Below are 19,591 nucleotides of genomic sequence, written 5' to 3' on the forward strand. Positions count from 1 at the left end.
GGCGGGCCCACGCACTGCCCCGCCCCGTCCCGCCCCGCCCCTCGGCGCCGCAGCCGCAGCCGCAGCCGCCCGACCTGCGCAGCGCGGCCGGCAGCGCCGGGCCCGTCCCACGCAGGGCAGCCCGCGCCGCCGGCTGTCGCCCCCCGAGTCAAACGGCGACGAGGCGAAGCAGAGAAAGCAAAACCATCCTTCCCAGCGGGACCCCCGCCGGCCGGCGCCCTCCCGCGCCTCCCAGCACGGGGAAGCACCAGGTCAGAGCCGCTGGTTACGCACCGGCGATCAACAGGAAAAAACCGCCCCCTGGGCCTCAAGAAAACTTGGCCCCACCTTGGGCCTGTTTGACGTTTGAACGGGGGCTGGTGTCCCGGCTTGGAGCCCGACAGGCTCACAGCAGCAAAGGGAGGAGAGCAGGGTGACAGAAAGGGCAGGCTGCCCCAGAACAACCCACCAAGCACTAACCTACAGGCACTGGTTTTTGTAGAACAGTTACAACATACGTTCTTGTCTGCAGTTGTTCAGTACATGATTTAGTGCTGAAGCCATGTTAATCATACCAACTGCAACAGCCTCACCACTGACAGTGCTTCATTTCTACCTCAATACACAACAACAGCAGTTTTCCTTTTTCTAAGGAAAAAAGTCAGAGTATCGTTTTTATAAACAACTTCGCAGTTGCCTTTCACACCACCTACAAGTCACCCAAAACAGAGGCACAGCCATGACCTCCATCTATTGCTAATTCTTTTCCAATCAAAACACAGGCACAAAGAAGAGATTTATTGTTTTTATATATAAAGTAAGCGGAATTATTGCAATGAGATGCTTTCCATCATCATGTTTTGGTACAAATATATCAATAGGTCAAAGGGAATATTATTTCAAACTGTATAATCTGGGATGACAAGTCTCAAAAGTGAGATATTCTTACCCAAGTAATTATTTATAAAATGCATCTGTAGTTCATTGCCATAGTGAAGATCCACTGGGGACATTCATATACGAACGCTTTTCTTAAGGCAGAGTGCATGATTTTAGATTAAGTATTTTATTTGGTATTACGACTGTCTTGACTTAACCGAGCCGCAAACTCTACTAGTGTTCTTGTAGGCCGCCCTGCCATGCCTTTGCGAAGATACGGCACCTCATCTTTATTCGACATCACACCGGCTATATCCAAATGAGCCCAGTGCGGGGCAGTCACAAACTCCTTCAGGAATGCAGCAGCTGTGCACGCTCCTCCAGCTCTGCGGGAAGCAGAAAAGTTGTACTGTTTCTAAAGCAACACCAACAGCGCAAACATTAAGCAAATACACTGTCAGAAAGGGCCACATGAAGGGTATTGGTGCATCTTACCTGCTGTACTTGCCAATGTTGCTCAGATCTGCAAGTGGACAGTCTGTTACTTGTTTTGTGTAATGTTCAAAAAGAGGCATTCGCCAAACTCTGTCTCCTGTCACAATGCTGGCCTGCAAAAGAAACAGTCATTTTTCTTTTTAAACTGCATTTATAAGCCCTAGTATCATGCATGCTTATTTTTGCTTAGCTTTGCTCAATCTAAAAAAAAATCTTCAGCTCAGTGTATCAGGTATTTGGAAATACACCGCAAAACAAAATAGTGAATCCTGCTTTTTAGGTACTTTAGTGTTAGTCAAAAGGGGTTTTTTTTTGCTCCCCAATTTTTCCTAACACCACAAATCCTTCCATTCAGAGACCTCCTTTAACCATCACACTTCAGACACTCACAAGGTCTCTGAATTTCTTAATGTTTTTAAGCAAGTTCAATTATCTCTTTAACATGAATTAATTACTGTCAGTAGTCCAGAGCTTATGCATATGCACTAAGTCCTCAGAAGATGCAGATCCCTAAGATGACGTGCATGCTGTTTGCTGTATATTAAACCTCATTAAAGAGCTAGTCATTAATAGTCAAAATCATTTAATTTCAAGTAGAGGACTAAAGCCATTCCTACAAGGTTTCAAAATGTAATAATATACCTTTTAGATTGGCATAAAGACTTCCTGTAATGCATTAACTTTTCAATAAGAACAGCTATTACTGAATGATTGATTCAATGATAAGGCAGATGTTCTACCTCATAAAGGTGACTCCAAAGCCAAGAGGAGTTTGTGAACACTCCAGTCGCAGCGGAGCCCAATGCCACATCCATGGCACCTACAGAAACACAGGGTTATACAACAACGGCAAAGGGGGACCCGAGCTGTTCCTCTGCATCCTGAATCCTCACAGAACTTTCCTTCTTTAATTCCCATTATCAGTAATTTCTAAAGTCTGCAAAACGTAAATATTTTAGTGCACTTACATTTGTAAAAGTTTCAACTTATGAAAACATTTATATAATCTAATAGGACAATAATTCATAACAACTATACTCTGTATCTCATGAAACTATATTTTGGGTTTTCAGCATGATGTTTCTTAGCAATATTTCTAATGTAATGTATTCAGCAATAAGTGTCTTATCAAAAGAAAAATTAAAAAATCTAAAATCTATTGTTTACTTATAGAAAACATGAGTGGACTTTTTCCAATTTATAGACTTCTACAATTTCTGAGATGATACTTTCCCTTTTGGGAATTTCACTTGCATAGACTTTTTGCACAGCATATGTGAATTAACTTGTAGTGAAATAATCCTTATCAAAATACTAAGCCATGCCTAAACCAGAGGGATTTCATACATACTTATTTATTTGATGCCACAAAACTGCTTCTTTAATGCCAAAGCGCTATTCTCAGCGAGATTCTTTTTTAAAAAAGTAGTTTAACAAAATGATATGTCAAAGACATTTTTACAGGAGCTTTCCTCCTTCCTGCTTGGTGCCCAAGGATCCCAAACACAGAATAATCTACAAGGCGTTTCAAAAAGATGGACCCAACTCAAAATGTTGTCTCAATGTTGTCCATACAGCAGGTGGAGTGAATATAGAGCATTTATAAAAAAATGTTACTAAAACTTGATAACTCATTAAACCATTTGTAAATTTGTGTGTAACTGTAACATGTTGCCATTGTGAAATACATATACTGCTTTGAAATTGGATCCATCTTCTTGGAACACCCTGTATAGTGGGAGTAAACTCCTTCTATCATGCCCTTTATATGGGAATGCTTTATACAAGACAATGATCATACAATCAGCTTCCCTTCTGCCTATTGAAATGTTCCACAGCATTTAAACTGACAAAAAATGATGGAACATAATTTAAAGCACTAGTAGAGAATATTTGGAAATGTAATTATTTTGCTTAGCATATTCGTTAAGCTACACAGTGGACTCCTGACAGAACTATTATTCTGTGTTTTGCTCATGTCAGCTACAGCCACTTCACCCATGACAGCTTGTTACTGCAGTTCATGAGATACAGACACAATGCTGGTTTTAAATTTAAAATTATAACCTCATTCATATACAACTGTAGAGATTAAACAATTAAAGCACATTTTATTATGCTTGAAAGTATGCAAACTGCACATAGGAGATACTTCAGTCAAATGAATTATTGGGAAGATGATAATGACTCTCCTGTTATCTAGAATCACAGACCTAAGCTACTTCACGTACTGGAAGAACTGGTGCTGGCTCGGCCAGAGCTTGGGCACTCAGGAAGCCGTTCACAAAGAAGACATTTTGGCTCCAGCATGGCTGGTGCCATACACACCTGGCGAGATTCTTCCACAGCCACACCAGTATCTCTGCATCACACAGCCCTGAGAGCAGGGAGCGCTTAGCTCAGAAATGGAGATGCCAGGAAACATTGTGCAGAAACATCCAAGTCTGTGTAGATTTTCCCACCCTTAGTTCCAGCTCAACTGGGCCGGCTCAGCTCCATCTCCACGGCTGAGCATGCATCCTGCATCCCAACACCCTCCCCAGCCCTAGAGATACGGTGGCTATACAAGTTGTTACAGCATAAACTGTGCTAGCTCTTGTCCTACAATATCTAAAATCATCTCAGCTGCTTTAGAATTCAGTTTGGCTTGATATACACAGTGCAACTAATCCGCAGCCCAATTAATGAGAGCAACAAAGAACTGACTTGTAAAATGAGCTGGGAAGGGAGATTGCTTACCTGTTAATGTTGCAGCATTCACAATAGCCCTTGGATTAAAATTGTGGGCATAACAGAGAGCATCAGCTAACAGCAGTCTTCCTTCTGCATCTGTGTTATCTACCTTCAGGTGCAAAATTAGTAAAAACAGATTAACTACTGAGAATATCCCTTTCACAGACTTATTTCCTACATATTATCTTAGCTGTCAGATTGTGAATGCACTGTCACAGGCCCTAGGAACTTCAGGTAATCCAAATTTACTCAAAAAAAGATAGTATTGATATACAGTTACATTCATGAAATGAAAGGATGTCTGTAGCTGAACTGAAGTGAACTCTTGTGCATGCTGGGCCTCTGTGCCGCTGGCTCCTCTGGAGAGCCTGGAGGCTGGAGAGGTGGCCAGTGGAGCGCAGGGGACTGGTGAGCACCCCCAGCAAAGCCCAGGAATCCCAGAGGCTGTTTCTGAGCAAGCACAGCGATCTGGCCCATGGAAACTGCCATGGAGGAGAGAGCACCACAAAGAAGCACAGGTGCATGCCAAGAAACAGTTCCTGGTTATACTGCTTTCTCTTTGGATCTTGAAAATTTTCCTCTAACAGAAATTAATAGCCCTTTTGGTCCCTTCCCCTTTCAAGGAAAATTAATGATAAATTCTGCATGATTAACTGAATGATGTGCTCTGAGCTATTAGCACTTTCTTGCAAACTTCTTGGTGGGGGAATATGTGCCCAGTCTGTTCCCTCAAAGCAGAAGGCGACTCAGTTTTGGGAGGAGAACCTCAAGGACCTGGAAGACTCAGCAAGTGAAAGGCAGAAGAATAACAGAAATGCAGACAGAAATAAATATCGATTAAGCCATCTACTTCTGCATGAAATTGCTGGTCTACAGCACAATGACTCTAAGTACCATTTAATCTATTAGATGAGTATGGAACAGTTTGGATTTAATAGGAAATATGTATTTTGGATACATGTTTGGCAAGCTCCTTTGAACTGGCAGCCCCTATGACTCAGTTCTGATTGCTCAGAGCAGCTTGGCAGGGTAAAGATCTTGGTTATGTCAGCAGGAAGCTCGTACTCTCATGTGTTACTCTAGAGAGCCTGGAAGTGTCCTGAAGGGTCTGCTGGAAGCAACTCATATGTTATTCGTCCTGACTGAGAACCTATATTTATGAGCACTGTGCTAAACCCAAGAATTTCTATTAGTTCAGTAAATGACCATACTTCTCAGTTTTGCTAGCAATTTATAAAACATGTCTAATCCCTTCAATCTATATTTATATTTGAAAGAACCCTATGATGGCAAATTCTAATTAACAACATGCTGCTTAAAATTTTTAAAAACAATACATTTACATTGCCTATCTTTGTAAAGGCCTTTTTTTTTTGTTTTAAATTTAAAATTATACACACACTCTGACTGCGGTCATATAACTTGATTGATTAAACCAGTTCACGGAATGTACTCAAAATCCAAGTTCCACATGCCAACCTGTATTGTTTTTCCATTCTTGGCTCTAACTACATCCCCAGGCTTGTTTGCTTTCCCACTGGGCATATTTTCACAGAGGGGAGCCAAACCTCAGAGAGAAAAAGAAAAGTGCATTACTAGTTTTTTTCTCAGAAAAGATGCAGGCAAAACAATTAGAAAAAACCCAAGCACCTTCTTAAGAAAACAGTACTAGTCTCATCTTGAATTTATGTTCAAAATCAAATTTTCCTGGGGAAATTTCTCTGCATGTTTTACCACCACCACCTTCTCTCACCTACACCATTTTACCACTGGGACTTATTCCTGCTTTATGCCCAGACAGGATCAGAGGAGCAATAAATATAATCTTATGTCTTCCATATATGAATAATTAGTCACATGTAAAGGGATTTATTTCTATCTGAAATTAAAAGCTTCTCAAATTAACACTCTGAGCCAGCCAAGCTCTGCTAATTGCAAATAAACATTGTGTAATGTCAAGAGGGGTCCAAGGACTCACCACAGACCTCCAGCCACAAGAAGGGCAAATAGAGATCAGTTCAGCATCAAAACTCCAACTATAAATGCGATAATGGGATGAAAGGCACTCCACTATTCCTAGGGAAAAACTGCTCCTGGCACAAGGAATAAGTGAACTCTGGACCACCACTTTTCAGCCGAATTAACTACAGGGACTTTGCGCCACTGGTGAGTCCCTCCCATTGCACTTTGAAGCAAGGAATGTGGTGAGGATGTGGGTTTCGCTGCCCTCTACTGGTTGAAGCATAAAAGTGTCTAAAATATTAGATTCCTGAAAGTCAAGGTTCTCAAACATAAAACTGATCCTAGAATGGATTACATGTCATCAGCAACTCATTTTGCCACAGTTCCTGAATCAGCTCATTTAAATTTTAGCTGTGCAACATTTTTGCAGAAAAAAATATAAGCATTGTTCGTACTTAAAAATAGTATCAGCAGATTGGGGTGGTTTTTTGTTTATTTTAGGTGTTTTCTGAGATATTCAGCGAAGGAAACAAAAGCTGATCCCTCTGCCTGTCCAGCTGTGGCAAACACTCCTGGAGGTAGCTCAGCTAACTCCTTTTCATTTTTACTTGCTTTTACAGATAAACACATTCCTTCTTGTAATGAAGGATCAGAACTTCTGAAAAATATGTTGAAAATAACTTTACTAACAATCACTTCTGACCTGAGATCTAAAAATCATGCCCTCAAAATTTTAATTCAGTATTGAAATATTTTGTTCAAGCAAAGCTAGCAATTTTTGATAAGCAAGTAAAAATGGAAGAGAACTTGAGACACATAAGTCTGCAAGAGTCCATGGCATTTCTGTAAGGCCATTACCAGTGCTGATACTAGAAAACAACTCTGTCAGAAAGAAACCTTGTACGGATTTTTGTATTCTTATACAAACAGACTTACCAATTATGTTAAGAGGTAGATTTAAAGCTGCTGCTGTCACAATGGCTGAACAGACAGTTGCTGCCCCTCCCATATCTGCTCTCATCGCATCCATACCAGACGATGGCTTCAGTGAAATGCCCCCACTGGAATAAACAGAACAAATATCACCCAACATGTAGGAGCTCAAAGTCGAATACACTGAAAATGTTCTCTCCATCAGAATGCTTCAGCACCAAGTATCAGTAAATGTGTTTTCAAATATTCCTGCAACAGCCTAACAAGCATACTGAAAGCAAGATATCTGTGTTTTCATTTCAAATAAAATATAAAATTATTTCATCATAATTAGGATGCCATAAAAATCCAGGCAACCTGAAGCAGACTAACTCAATGGTCTTCGTAATGGCAAAAGAGCACAAAACAAGAACAAGATAGTACACCTGGTAAAATCAGCATATGGAAGAGGAAAAGACTGATAAATTCTTCAGTAGTTACGTGCTATGAAAAGCAGTTATAAGGAACTACTGCAAAGAATGAACTGTTTTCTCTTTAAGCATGATCTAGATATGCTGTGACAGACTGCAATTCCAAACGTGTCAATTCTTCATCCAGGCCAAAACCAGAAAAAAAAAGCTAGTTCCTTGTTTTCTTCCCCTCGCCCCAAATTTCCATTTTCCCCTTACAAGACAAGTGCTTATCAATTCCTACTTTGTCCAACCACTCAAGCTTGTCTTTGCTGAGCAAAGAAAAAGCATCTTCCCATTGCACATGCATAGCAGATAGGCATTTTCCCCCTTAGTCATTAAAATATTAGCATACATACCTGTCAAATGTCACTCCTTTTCCTACAAATACCAGTGGGGAGTCATTTGTATTAGCACCACCTGAATAGTTAATCTCCAAAAAGACGGGAGGTTCAGCCGAACCCTTCGCTACACTCAGGAATGCTCCCATCTGTTGGGTCGCTATCCAAGACTCCGGTCTGTAATAGAAATAACTTTTTATTTTGGTAATTGGACACTTTGACTAGGGTGATTTTGTTTGTTTCTAGATCACAATTCTTGAATGTTTGTACACAAACTATTAATTCCATATTAGTTAGTTATTTTGGAAATCGTCATCTAGATCCAGCCACTATTACTTTTTTTTGAGAAACAGAAAAATAATGCTTCAAAACTGCTGCTTGTTTTTTGTGTTGTCTTGTTTAAACAACAGCAACAAAACAAACAACAATCAGTCTATCCTTTCTACATCAGAAGCATTAAACCTTCACTTGCTCATCAGGCTGTAGTCTCTGAAGGCACATGGAATAACAACACTGTGGCAGGTTACAGTTTAGCTTTCTGCTATCAAGATGGTTAACCAAAGGCAAACATGATCTCCCTCAATTTTTGCTTTTCAAGAAAACAGCTTCCAACACTTACACAACTGGTTAGCCCGTTTCCACTGAAGTGCAGTAACTAGAAAAGCTGAGGCAAGAAGCTTTAGCTCTGCAAATTCAACTGCAAGGGCTTTTACAACTCCATTTCAACATTTTAAAGAGTTTTAAAAAAGCCCCAGCAATAAATACAGGATGTTTAATTACTACATCTGAACAAAAAACCAAAGGTATATATAAATTAATCCACTCGGGAAAAAACCAAAAAGTATTAGAAAAAAGGTTCTTCATATTTGCCCTCCATTCACTGAGTCTTCACCAGGCTTCCTCTTTGACAGCACATGTCAATGAAGCACTAATTGACTGCATGACTAATAGTATCTTGCTTACTCTGCTAACTAGAAGCTCACCTTCTAATACAGAGAGTAGCTTGCAGTCTGGGCACTTCCCACACCCTTTTGTCAAACGCTTCCCCTGCTTTTGTCATTTGAAGTGGCAGAATGAAAAGGAGAGCACATTGCTTATTTGATTGATTCAAGGGAATTTACCTTATATGGACCTTCACAGTGCTGAAATTCCTGAGCTTCTGTTCGATATGTTCAGCAAATTTGATTGGAGTTATATAATTAGCTGGAGCCTCCATAAGGTACCGAGCGAGGTTCTGACCCTCAGCGTAGGTAACACCTTTTTGCCAGGCTTCTCTTTCAGCACTAAACAACACCACACAATAATCAGGATCATAAATATTTGCAAAGGAAATAGGTTGTCAGCACCTATCTGTTCTCTCCTGTTTGAAAATGCAGTATCATTAATTTGGGGCCATTAAGAATGCCACAGTAATCTTATTACAAGGAATTTAGGATGACATCCAAAGTTCATCTAGTCCAGTAGCTCATCGCTGGTACTGGTCAGCACCGAATGTTGCACAGAAAGCTAGATGAATCCTAGAGCAGAGAGATATAAAATTATCTGTCTAATGCATTAGGTCTTGTCCTAATCCTTACTAGTCAGAGACTGGCTTAAATCCTTAATCATAAGGTTTGATATCCCTTCCCAAATTTGTAATCTCATTAATTATAACAGCCCCGAAAGTTTTTATTTACCATATAAAGGCTCCAATTCTGTTTCTCACTTTACTGAAATAAGATTATGCGGTAAGAGTAGAATCTGGACCTCATTTCACAGTGCACTCAAGGCATTTCACTAATGAACAACAGAGTAAATGTTTGAAGAGCTGCCTGCATAGGAAATGGGGGCGTCTCTCTGGTTACTTTGCAGCACTACCAGTATAAAACCTTTCATTTTACTGAGACGGAATGAAAAGACTTATTTGCCTTAAAAGATATCACAAAGCAGGGCATTAAGCTGGATTTTGCCTCTTAAAAGAGCAACATGGTAAAGAAGGAATCCAGGAGGAATATAGAAACATTGCCTGGATATGAAGGGATGGAATTAAGAAGCTGAATCTCAGCTCACAATGAAACTGGCAAGAAGTGGAAAAGGCAACAAGATGACTTCAGCAGGTACGTCATCAGCAAAAGAAAGGACAGGAATAATGCTGTTCCATTGCTAAATAGGGCAGGCAATCTAGGGAACACTGGGAATACTGAAGTTCTCAATGCCTCCTTTGCACCAGTCTTAATTATTATTAAGCTTTTCTTCCAGATTCCCCAGTTCTTTGTGCTTAGTATCAGAGTTTGGGGAAGAAAGTACTACCCATGGCAGAGGAAGATAGACTTAGGGCTGCTTAAAGAAGCTGGACATATACAAGTCCTTGGTAGCAGGCAAGATATATCTGAGGGTGCTGAGGAAGGTGGCCGGTATCATTGCAAGGCTGGTTTCTTTCAGTTTTAAACGTCATGGTAACTGAATGTGGTTCCTGATGACTGGAGAGTCCTCACCTTTAAGAATGGCAAGGATATAGGGAACTTCAAAACAGTTAGCCTAGACTAATCCTCTAAAAGTCACCTTGGAAGCCATCTCCAGGTAGCTGGACAAGATGTCACTGGGAAATGTCATCATAGATTTATTTGGGGCAAATCATGCCTGACCAACTTGACTGAATTTTATTACAAGAAGGCTGGCACAGTGGATGTCATTTATCTTTCCTTTAGCAAGGTTGTCACACAGAATCCTTGCAGACAGATTGAAAAAACATTAACTGGAAGGGTAGACAATAAAATGGGTGAAAAACTGGAAGAACTGTTGGGCTCAGTTGAATGGTCTAGCTGGCAGTTAGTTACTTGTGGTGTTCCTCAAGGGTTGATACTGAGGCCGATACCTTTATCAACAACTTGGACTATGAAATGTACCCTCAGAAGATCATGGACAGCAAAAGCATTGTGGGGAGCAGCTGAAATGGGGAGGGCAGGGCCACCATTGACGAGACCTTGACAAGCTGGAGGAATGCACCAAAGGGAACACCGTGAAGTTTAACAGAGACCAGATGACTTCCAGAGGTCCTTTCCAACCTAAATTATTATATACAAAAATTACTTCCAGTGCCATAAGTGGTCATAGGACCATCTATGTTTTCAGGAAATTTTTATTTAATATAATCAGCTCCCAGACTATTCACTGTTCTAGCAAATGGGAAGAGTGTGGCAAGTAGCTTATCAAGACATGCTTAAATTCAGATGTTTTTATTTATTTCACTAATTTCCTCATAAGGAAAGACTTGTTCCTGTACAAAGTACATAAAGAAAATACCTCTCCTCTGTGTGACAGAATGTCCTATATGGAAGGTCCAAAGTCCCTTCTAATAGAGTAAAAGGGGATTAATAAAACTTTGTTCTGGAACCAAGAGCTCTGATATTACTTTCTGCTCTCAAGTGACAGTGATGTCTGTTTAGAGGCCAGAAGCACACAAGCTTCTCTTCTTGCATCATATTCTGTGAACGAAAATGTAACAAATGAACTACGTAAAACATATCCATCACAGCACGGTCTGGTGTCAGTTAGCATCTCCTGATTCTCAAAAGGATTTATCCATTTGTGGAGTTTGAAATACCTCCACAGTTTTGGCATGCAAGACCAAAAAACACCTTTTAATGTCACAACTATGCTTCAAGTAATTTTTTAGTTTTATCCTGGGCCTTCTTTTCTATGAAGCAGCACTTATTGACCCTTAACCTCAGAACACGGCATACTAACGAAACATATGAGCAAACACTGAAATATACTCAAAACATAAAATACTTCAGGAAATTCAAAGGAGTAGTTAACAGGGATATTGCTGCTAGCCCTATTCTTTCAGTTTTATGTTTTTCTCGTGTACAAGCATGCACAGTTTTATACATAAATAAACAAACAGATATATAAATAGGCAAGCTTTCCTTTTAACATCACCTTCCATGAAGCTGAGGAGTAATTACAGGTTTCTTTTTTTGCTTCAACTCATTATATTCATGCAGTCCGAGGACAGCACCTTCCGCAGCTGCTTGAGCATCTCCACAGGGGTCTACTTCAACACAAGGGATCTCCAGGTCTTGGATTTGTCTACAACCAACTGAAAAATACAGTACAGAACTAGTAGGCCAAGTATTGCACAGAACAGCAAAACCGATATCCGAGATGATCATTTCAAGGAAAAAATAATTTTAATGCAAAATATCTGAGAGTTTACAGGTAAATCAATTAAAAACATCATGCAGTAGAATAATTTAAAATGCTAATAAACATATACTGACAAATTTTTACTAAGAATATCACTTGATAAATTGTAATGATTATGACATTTCACAAGAATATAAAGGAAAGCCCACAGTTATTATGATTCCTTTAAGCTCATTCTGTATCAAAGAAAAAGCTCTATCATTCTGGAGTGCTATGGATTATGACTATCTACAGGTATCAGAAACTTGCTGTAATTTAGTTTTTTGCTAAGAATATATGGCTGCTCTTTTCTTCCAAATCAGTTTACACACAGTTTTATAAACAAACAAATGTATACATTCCATAAATTCTGCTTTGTACCCAAATAATTTAACAATGTTTTGGTAGCTGTTGAGACAACACAGACAAGCACTTTGGACGTACAGCTGTCATTTATGTATGACTGACCTCTAGTCTCAGATTAGAAACTCTGGTGAAACCTCTTTTTATTCTTGTTTTATACACATTTGGATGCCACAGTTATCTTTAATGAAGATAGAGAGGCCTCCTCTGCCTATGACAGATAACATACTGAATCATACTACTGATGTTGCGAAAGATACCAGTTTATAAGACAAATATATCAGTTACAAACTAAGTAGCAAAAGTAAATATATGTGCATTACTTAAGGACAGTGTGAGCATTAAGTGAATCAGTGATGCTCTCAGGCTTTGAAACAGTAGTAATTAAACAACTGCCTTCTCAGTATCAGACTGTTTAGGAAAATTGTTTGCTACAAAAAACTGGAGTTACCTGTCTATAGATTGATTTGCATGCCCTGTAACTCCTTCCTTGCTAAGGAAAAACTTCATGAATATTAGTGACACATAAATGCATTTACTAAACCAAACAGTAGGTTTTGCTTTTCAAAACCAAATTATATCTAGACTTGGTCTTCCAAAGTGTGGAACATGCCACACCATTGCAATAGTTTTATAGCAAAATGTGTAAGAAAATGTAAAAATAGTTAACCTGCTACAGCTGCACGAATATTTTCTTTGTCTTCATTCCAGTTTTCGTGGTCATTTACTCCAGCATCCTTCTTACCCAACCCAACTACAACCACACTCGGAAAGTCCTAGATGAAGCCAACACAAAAATGGATTCACTTTCCTCATTGTTACAGCCACAGCAAACAGTTGCAAAGAAGCCCTTACTTTCCAAATCAAACCAAGCACAGCATAAAAATACATTCATTACTTCCTCTACCTTAAGCACATTTCTACGTTCAGAGTGCCAGTACGGTGCTGCTATCTTGCACTCCTAATCATTTGCCACAGGCATGCAACCAGTTGCTCTCTGGTCCAGTTAATTATATGCAGTGCAGCAGATAGGGCATTATGCTCAACACACAGCAAACTCGGTACTTCTAAGGGCAAGGCTAAGAGTTCTTTGAAAGTAGATCCAGCTTTCCAGTTGCAAAAAAGGCCAGAACTGAGCTGTAGAAGTATAACCTTTTTTGGCACAGTACTACATTCAAGGAAGTAAATTCACTTCAAAGGCTGAGTCATTAGCTCAGCTGAGGAGTTGAGCTGGCATCATTTGCCAGGTAAGAAACCAAAGCTGCACGGAGGCACACAGCTCCAGAACTCAGGAAAGCAATGTAGCACAGCAGACTAAACGCTTGCCTTGAAAGCTGCAAGCAGAAGGCAAAAAGAGAGAATAACAAAGATTAAAGGAGCATTTTAAGTCTTAAGTCAATTTTGTATAAAACTCAAAGTTATATATGTGAACAAATTTCCTACTGTTCTGAAAAAAAGTTAATGTCAGGCTTTCCCTTCCATCACGAATAGATGCTCTGTCAGATTCTAGCAACCAGCTTTAAAACTGCTAGACAACAAAGCCTTCCAGTCCACAAGATGCTGAAACTAGTTTTATCTTTTCAGCAGACCAGTGATCAAAGTTAACTTTATTTAGTTATTTACTTAGAAGAAGCGTAAGGCCAAATTTTACTGTTTTCTCTTGCAGAGATTTGCTACTCACTTCATCCTGTATGCAGAACTGGGATAATGGGAACTTCAGTGGACTCAAGTTCCGTGAAGCTTCTGAGAACCCTTCTGCTGAGCCCAGTGTCACCCGACTGGAGTCCCCACACAGGAATTTATATGTGTTAGGCAATATTCACTAGCCCTAATGTAAGATTCAGTTACATATACAGGGACACCTAGTGCCATGTTACATGTCTGTCTAACCTCTAGCTATTGTACCAGCTCCACAGAAGCATAAAGGAGTTTGGCTCATCTAGTCCAACGCGCCCTGCAATGAGCAGGGACATCTGCAACTAGATCAGGTTGCTCAGAGCACCATCCAGCCTGGCCTTGAATGTCTCCACGGAGGGGGCATCTACCACATCTCTGAGCAACCTGTGCCAAGTGTTTCACCACCCTTGCAATAAAACAATGTTTTCCTTATAATTAGCATCTCCCCTCTTTTAGTTTAAAGCCATTACCTCTTGTCCTTTTGCAATGGGCCCTGCTAAAAAGTCTGTCCCCATCTTTCTTATAGGCCCCTTTTAAGTACCAAAAGGCTACAATAAGGTCTCCCTGGAACCTTCTCTTCTCCAGGCTGAATAACCCCAACTCTCACAGCCTGTGCTCATAGGAGAGGTGTTCCTTGTATGTGCATTGGATGTATTAGGACTTCTCAAATGGCATCAAAAGCCTAACTTCAAGCAGATGAATCCCCATCTCATACCCTCGCGGTATATCATGTCTGTGCAAACAAAAGTCCTGCTTGAAGAACAGTCCTACATTTTGTTTTCAGAAGCTTCAAGCACATGACTTTAAAACCTCTGAATAAAGCCTATGATGAGACTACCTTGTGTTAGAACTGCGATGTCTGGAAGGTCTTTGCACGTATCGGTATACGCTCATGCACTCACTCCTGAACAGAGAGGCACAGTAGAAGTCTGATCCAGAAATGCTGTGCCTCAGCTCGTTCAATAAGCAGTCATTCAGAGCACACCACCTCTGGAGCAGACTTCTTTACATATTCTCAATTTGCAGCACAGTGGAGGGAGTACAGGATTGTGCAAAAGGCCATGAAACATGGGAAGTACAGAAAGGGAGGTTTCAATAAGAACCACATTTTTGTTGAGAGGGCTGAGGGGTGGGGAAAAAGAAAAGAGCATTTATACAAGCACAGCAGTGACCTCAGCTCAAAAAGATGCAAGGGCAAACCTCACGTTAATCAATACGCACATGAAAATCCACAGTTCATACCTGATGCAAACCATGGAATACACGTGTTTTGCCTTTCTTCAAAGGTGGCCCACATCTAGGACACAAAAAGATTCTTTCAATAAAGAATTCCTTATTGGTGATAAATCTTACAGTACTAAACCCACTCCACAGCCACACAGTGCTCCTCAACACTGCATGGGGACACCTGGCTCAGAGCTGATTCACAGAAAAGGGCAGTTCCCATGAACATTTTGCGTGTTTCCTCAGTGCTCAGTCCTTCCACAGGAGTTCCCCTCCAAAGTGCAGCCTGAGAAGTTATACGGATACAAATACTAATAATGATAAAAAGATCATTCTTGTTGGTGTTTGTAGGTATTTTAATCCATTTCACAACCTTATCAAACACTTACAGAGACAGAAGTTCTCTCAGCCTTCCAGACACGAGTCTATCAAAAGCATCTCCTGCACTAGTGAACTGGGCAGCACCTTCATCTTTTTCACTTGAGTAGATTCCCAGAACAAGGCCCTAAAAAAGGATGTGCATTAATGTAAACACCGCAAAAAGTAGAGACTCATGTGAAAGACAACAAGCTCAAACCATAGCTACTGCTGCACGCATTCATCTCCCTTTATGTATTTATCTAATGTGACGCACAAAGCAACACTTTGGTAAACCAGGATAAACTACTACAACTACTTAAAATGGTGAAAAAGACATTAAGTTATAACCATTTTGCCTAATATGTAGAGATAAAGCCTGTCAATCTATTATTTTAAGTACAAAAGAGCTTTTTTCTTCCCCCCCCGCCCCCCAAATGCAGATGTACAGATGTACGCCCAGGCGGAGCACAGGGAGCTGCGGACCCGGGCAGTGCCCTGACAGGGAATGTCTCCCGGGCGCAGCCTCCCGGCGGCCCCGCCGCGGGCACGGCGCCCACCCCGCGGCCGCAGGGCTGCGAGGTGAAGCCAGGCTGGAGCCGGGGGGCACACGGGCACCCCTGGGCTGTCGCCGGGCACGCTCAGCCGTGAGGCCGAGCCTGAAGAAGGGGCTCCCTGGGGCTCCCTGCGGCCCCGCCGGCCGCGTCGCGCCGCCGCCTCACCTTCCCGCCCGCCCCGCGGCTGTAGCCCCGCGGCGAGGGCCGCTGCGCCGAGAAGCTGCAGGCCAGCGGGACATCCCGGCAGAGGCGGCGCGCAGCCACCCCCCGCACCCAGGCCAGCAGCATGGCAGGAGCAGTGGAGGCGGGACGGGAGGCGGGCAAACCGTCGTGTGCCGTCACTGACCCCGGCGCGCTGTGGCCTCATCAGCCGGCGCCGCGCGGGGCGGTGCCCGCGGAGCGGGGGGGGCGGAGCGCGGGGTCCGCTCAGAGCCGCTGTGTTGGGGACCGGGGGGGCCGTTTGGTTATTGACGCGTGTGTGAGACTTTGTATCGCGAGGAACTGGGGACGAGGCGGTTTCACAGCAGTTTTGCCCTCTCGCGGTGTGCTGGAAAGTGCCTGGCAGAGGGGTTCTGGGCGTGTTGTTTGACAGCCAGTTGAACAGGAGCCAGCAGTGTGCCCAGGTGGCCAAAAAGGCCAACAGCATCCTGGCTTGTATCAGGAATAGTGTGGCCAGCAGGACTGGAGAAGTGATTGTGCTACTGTACTAGACAATGGTGAGGCCCCACCCTGAATCCTGTGTTCAGATTTGGGCCCCTCATCATAAGAAGGACACTGAGGTACTAGAGAGAGTGCAGAGGAGGCGACGAAGCTGGTGAGGGGCCTGGAGCACAAGTGTGATGAGGAGCGGCTGAGAGAACGGGGGCTGTTTGGCCTGGAGAAAAGGAGGCTGAGGGGAGACCTTATCGCTGTCTGCAACTACCTGAGAGGAGGTTGTAGCATGGGGGGTGTTGGTCTCTTCTCCCAAGTAGCAAGTGATAGGACATGGGGAAATGGTGTCAAGTTGCACCAGGGAAGGTTTAGATTGGATATTAGGAAAAAATTCTTCACTGAAAGGGTTGCCAGGTGTTGGAACAGGCTGCCCAGGGAAGTGGCGGAGTCACCATCCCTGGAGGTGTTTAAAAGGTGTTTAGACGAGGTTCTTAGGGACATAGTTTAGTGCTAGAGTTAGGTTAGGTTATGGTTGGACTCAGTGATCCTGAGGGTCTCTTCCAACTCAAATGATTCTGTGCTCTCAGTAAAGGACTCGTTTGTGCTGCTGAGGATGAAACAACTTCTCTTGAGGGCTTAGCACAGACTTTAAAACAGTCCTGGTATGTATACAGTACATTTAATGTGCATTTTGAAGATTAAAATGTAAATGATTTATGGAAAAATAAACAATTTATTGCAAATACAAATGCAACATACAACATATTTACATTATTTTCCATGTAGCATGATGGGTTTCTTGTACAATATCACCATGTCTGTCTAGGAAGACTTGATTAGGTTCTAAGAAAGAGCAGTAACAATCCCAGAGTGAAATAATAATAATAATAAAAAAAAATTTAAAAAAAAATAAAAAAAAAAAAGGTGGTAAAAGAAAATAAAAGACCAATGAGAGTGACTGTGGTTATATTTTATCAGGAAAATTCACACCAGAGTACCGGGTCATCAGTGTAATGTCAGAAGTAGATCTATGCTGCTTTAGCAAAATCGCTGTATGGAAAAGAACTGTTTGGAGTTTTCTGACATGTATTATCATCAGTATGAAGAGCCAGAGTTTCAGTGGCATTGATCATGTACTGGATTTTAATGTCAAGTGACCCAGATTATTTTGTTGTTCCTTTTCTCCTCCCTCCCGCCCCCCGCCTCCCGCTCCCGAATTATAAAACATGAACGGTAAGTAACTTTCTTTATGTGTCATAATCTGACATCTTACAACACTGTGTATAACAATTAGTTTGTTTTTCCATACATCTGTAACTGGACTTACACTGTTACATCAGCAGAACATGATGAAGGAAAGCTGGGCCTGTTCTCTGTAACTGTATATTGCAGTTCCCACCTCACCGCTTTTTCCATTAAGTGGTACAGAAAGAAATAACGTCTTATTAAGGACAGCAGCACTCAGAAACAATCACTGAGGGAAAATGAATCCATTTTGATTTATTCTGTAAAATTACATTTTTAACATTAAATCATAATAAAGAATCAAAGTAGTAATTAGTTTTTAGCTTAATTTATTTTTGAAAGGCTCTTAGATACAATGAATAATTTCCTAGATCTTTGAAGAATGGCTGCATTAGCTTCTCTGCATCCTGCATGGAGCTTTTATATACTCTGCATGTACAAATTAAGTGGGTATTTTCAGGATATATGAAGTTGTCTTCAATTTTATGGAAAGATAGGATTTGACCCATAACCTCTTGAAAGTTCTGCATAGATGTTGCTCATAAATGTTCTCATTTGGGATTTCAAAGCTTCCAAAGAAAAAGTACCCCCAAATAAGTCTTCATTTCCACATGTTGAGCATGCATGTGATTGGATACACAAGGTAAAGTATAACTACAATGATCACACTTATATCAAGTTCCACATTTTTTTGACTTATTTTATGATGTGCAAGGGAATGCTGAAATGGTCTAAGGGATAGACTTACCTGTGGTTAACCTTAAGGTGTGCTGTGTAATTGTACATCTTAACTATGTGTGATTGCATTTAACCTTTTCCTTCTAGACAGAATTTCCCAGGGCAAATGCATTGTCAAATAGATGTGTCTTAGCAGTGCTTAAACTGAGACAACCTGTGCAACTGAAAACTTAGTTTAGCCTAATATCTGTTTTGTTCATTTTAATTCATGCATGATAATACTTCTGTTCACTCTAAAGGGAACTGAAAATACTATTTTCTCACAATTCACGAAACAGTCATTGGGTGATAATGTTGTTTGATTATTCAACCCATGTAACTACAGTATCCCACCATAATACCTCATACATCTGCTGTGAGAAATCTTTGGGGCCTAATACTGCAGAGTGTGCATCATTGTTGAATAGATTCAAACAAGAAATTCAAAAGCTGATCAGCCCAGCTATCCCTCTTTATTTGTACAGTGTACTCTAATGGTTTTTTCAGGGCTACTGTGATCTATCCAGGATTCCAGTCCAACAAGTCTTTAATTTTCTCCTTACCTAAGTAGTCCCATCACTCTTGCTCAATAACAATTTTTGGGTGAAATTTGGGGGGCACTGAGAAGTTCATAAGCAGTATGAAAAATCTGCTGTGATACATGCCTACTAGTACTACTGAAAAGCATTTCTGAAGCAATTGGTCTATATAGAGGATTTAAAAATCTGCTTCCTTTTCCCTTCCTAAAGAGAATTATATTTAGTAAAAGCTAAGTTACGTGTTACAGTATAATTCTTTCTGTATAAGATCTACTTCTAAATTATATGTTCATAGAACAAATACAAATGGCAAATATTTCATT

The 19,591-nt window shown here is 41.1% G+C and overlaps 1 protein-coding gene across 1 annotated transcript; it reads right to left on the minus strand.

Annotated features, from left to right (window-relative positions):
- Positions 1–887: 887 nt before the first annotated feature.
- Positions 888–16,404, minus strand: LAP3 (leucine aminopeptidase 3; the record flags this gene model as incomplete). The annotated part of the gene is made up of 13 exons (XM_080344131.1): positions 888–1,244; positions 1,354–1,466; positions 2,094–2,173; positions 4,093–4,195; positions 5,566–5,654; positions 6,985–7,109; positions 7,790–7,948; positions 8,893–9,054; positions 11,693–11,852; positions 12,972–13,077; positions 15,221–15,275; positions 15,592–15,707; positions 16,282–16,404. The coding sequence occupies 13 exons, from the start codon at positions 16,402–16,404 to the stop codon at positions 1,046–1,048; spliced, it is 1,590 nt and encodes a 529-aa protein (XP_080200257.1). The 3' UTR covers positions 888–1,045.
- Positions 16,405–19,591: the final 3,187 nt, after the last annotated feature.

This window comes from Nesoenas mayeri (assembly GCF_963082525.1).
Source record: "Nesoenas mayeri genome assembly, chromosome: 4".
Taxonomy (NCBI): Eukaryota; Metazoa; Chordata; class Aves; order Columbiformes; family Columbidae; genus Nesoenas; species Nesoenas mayeri.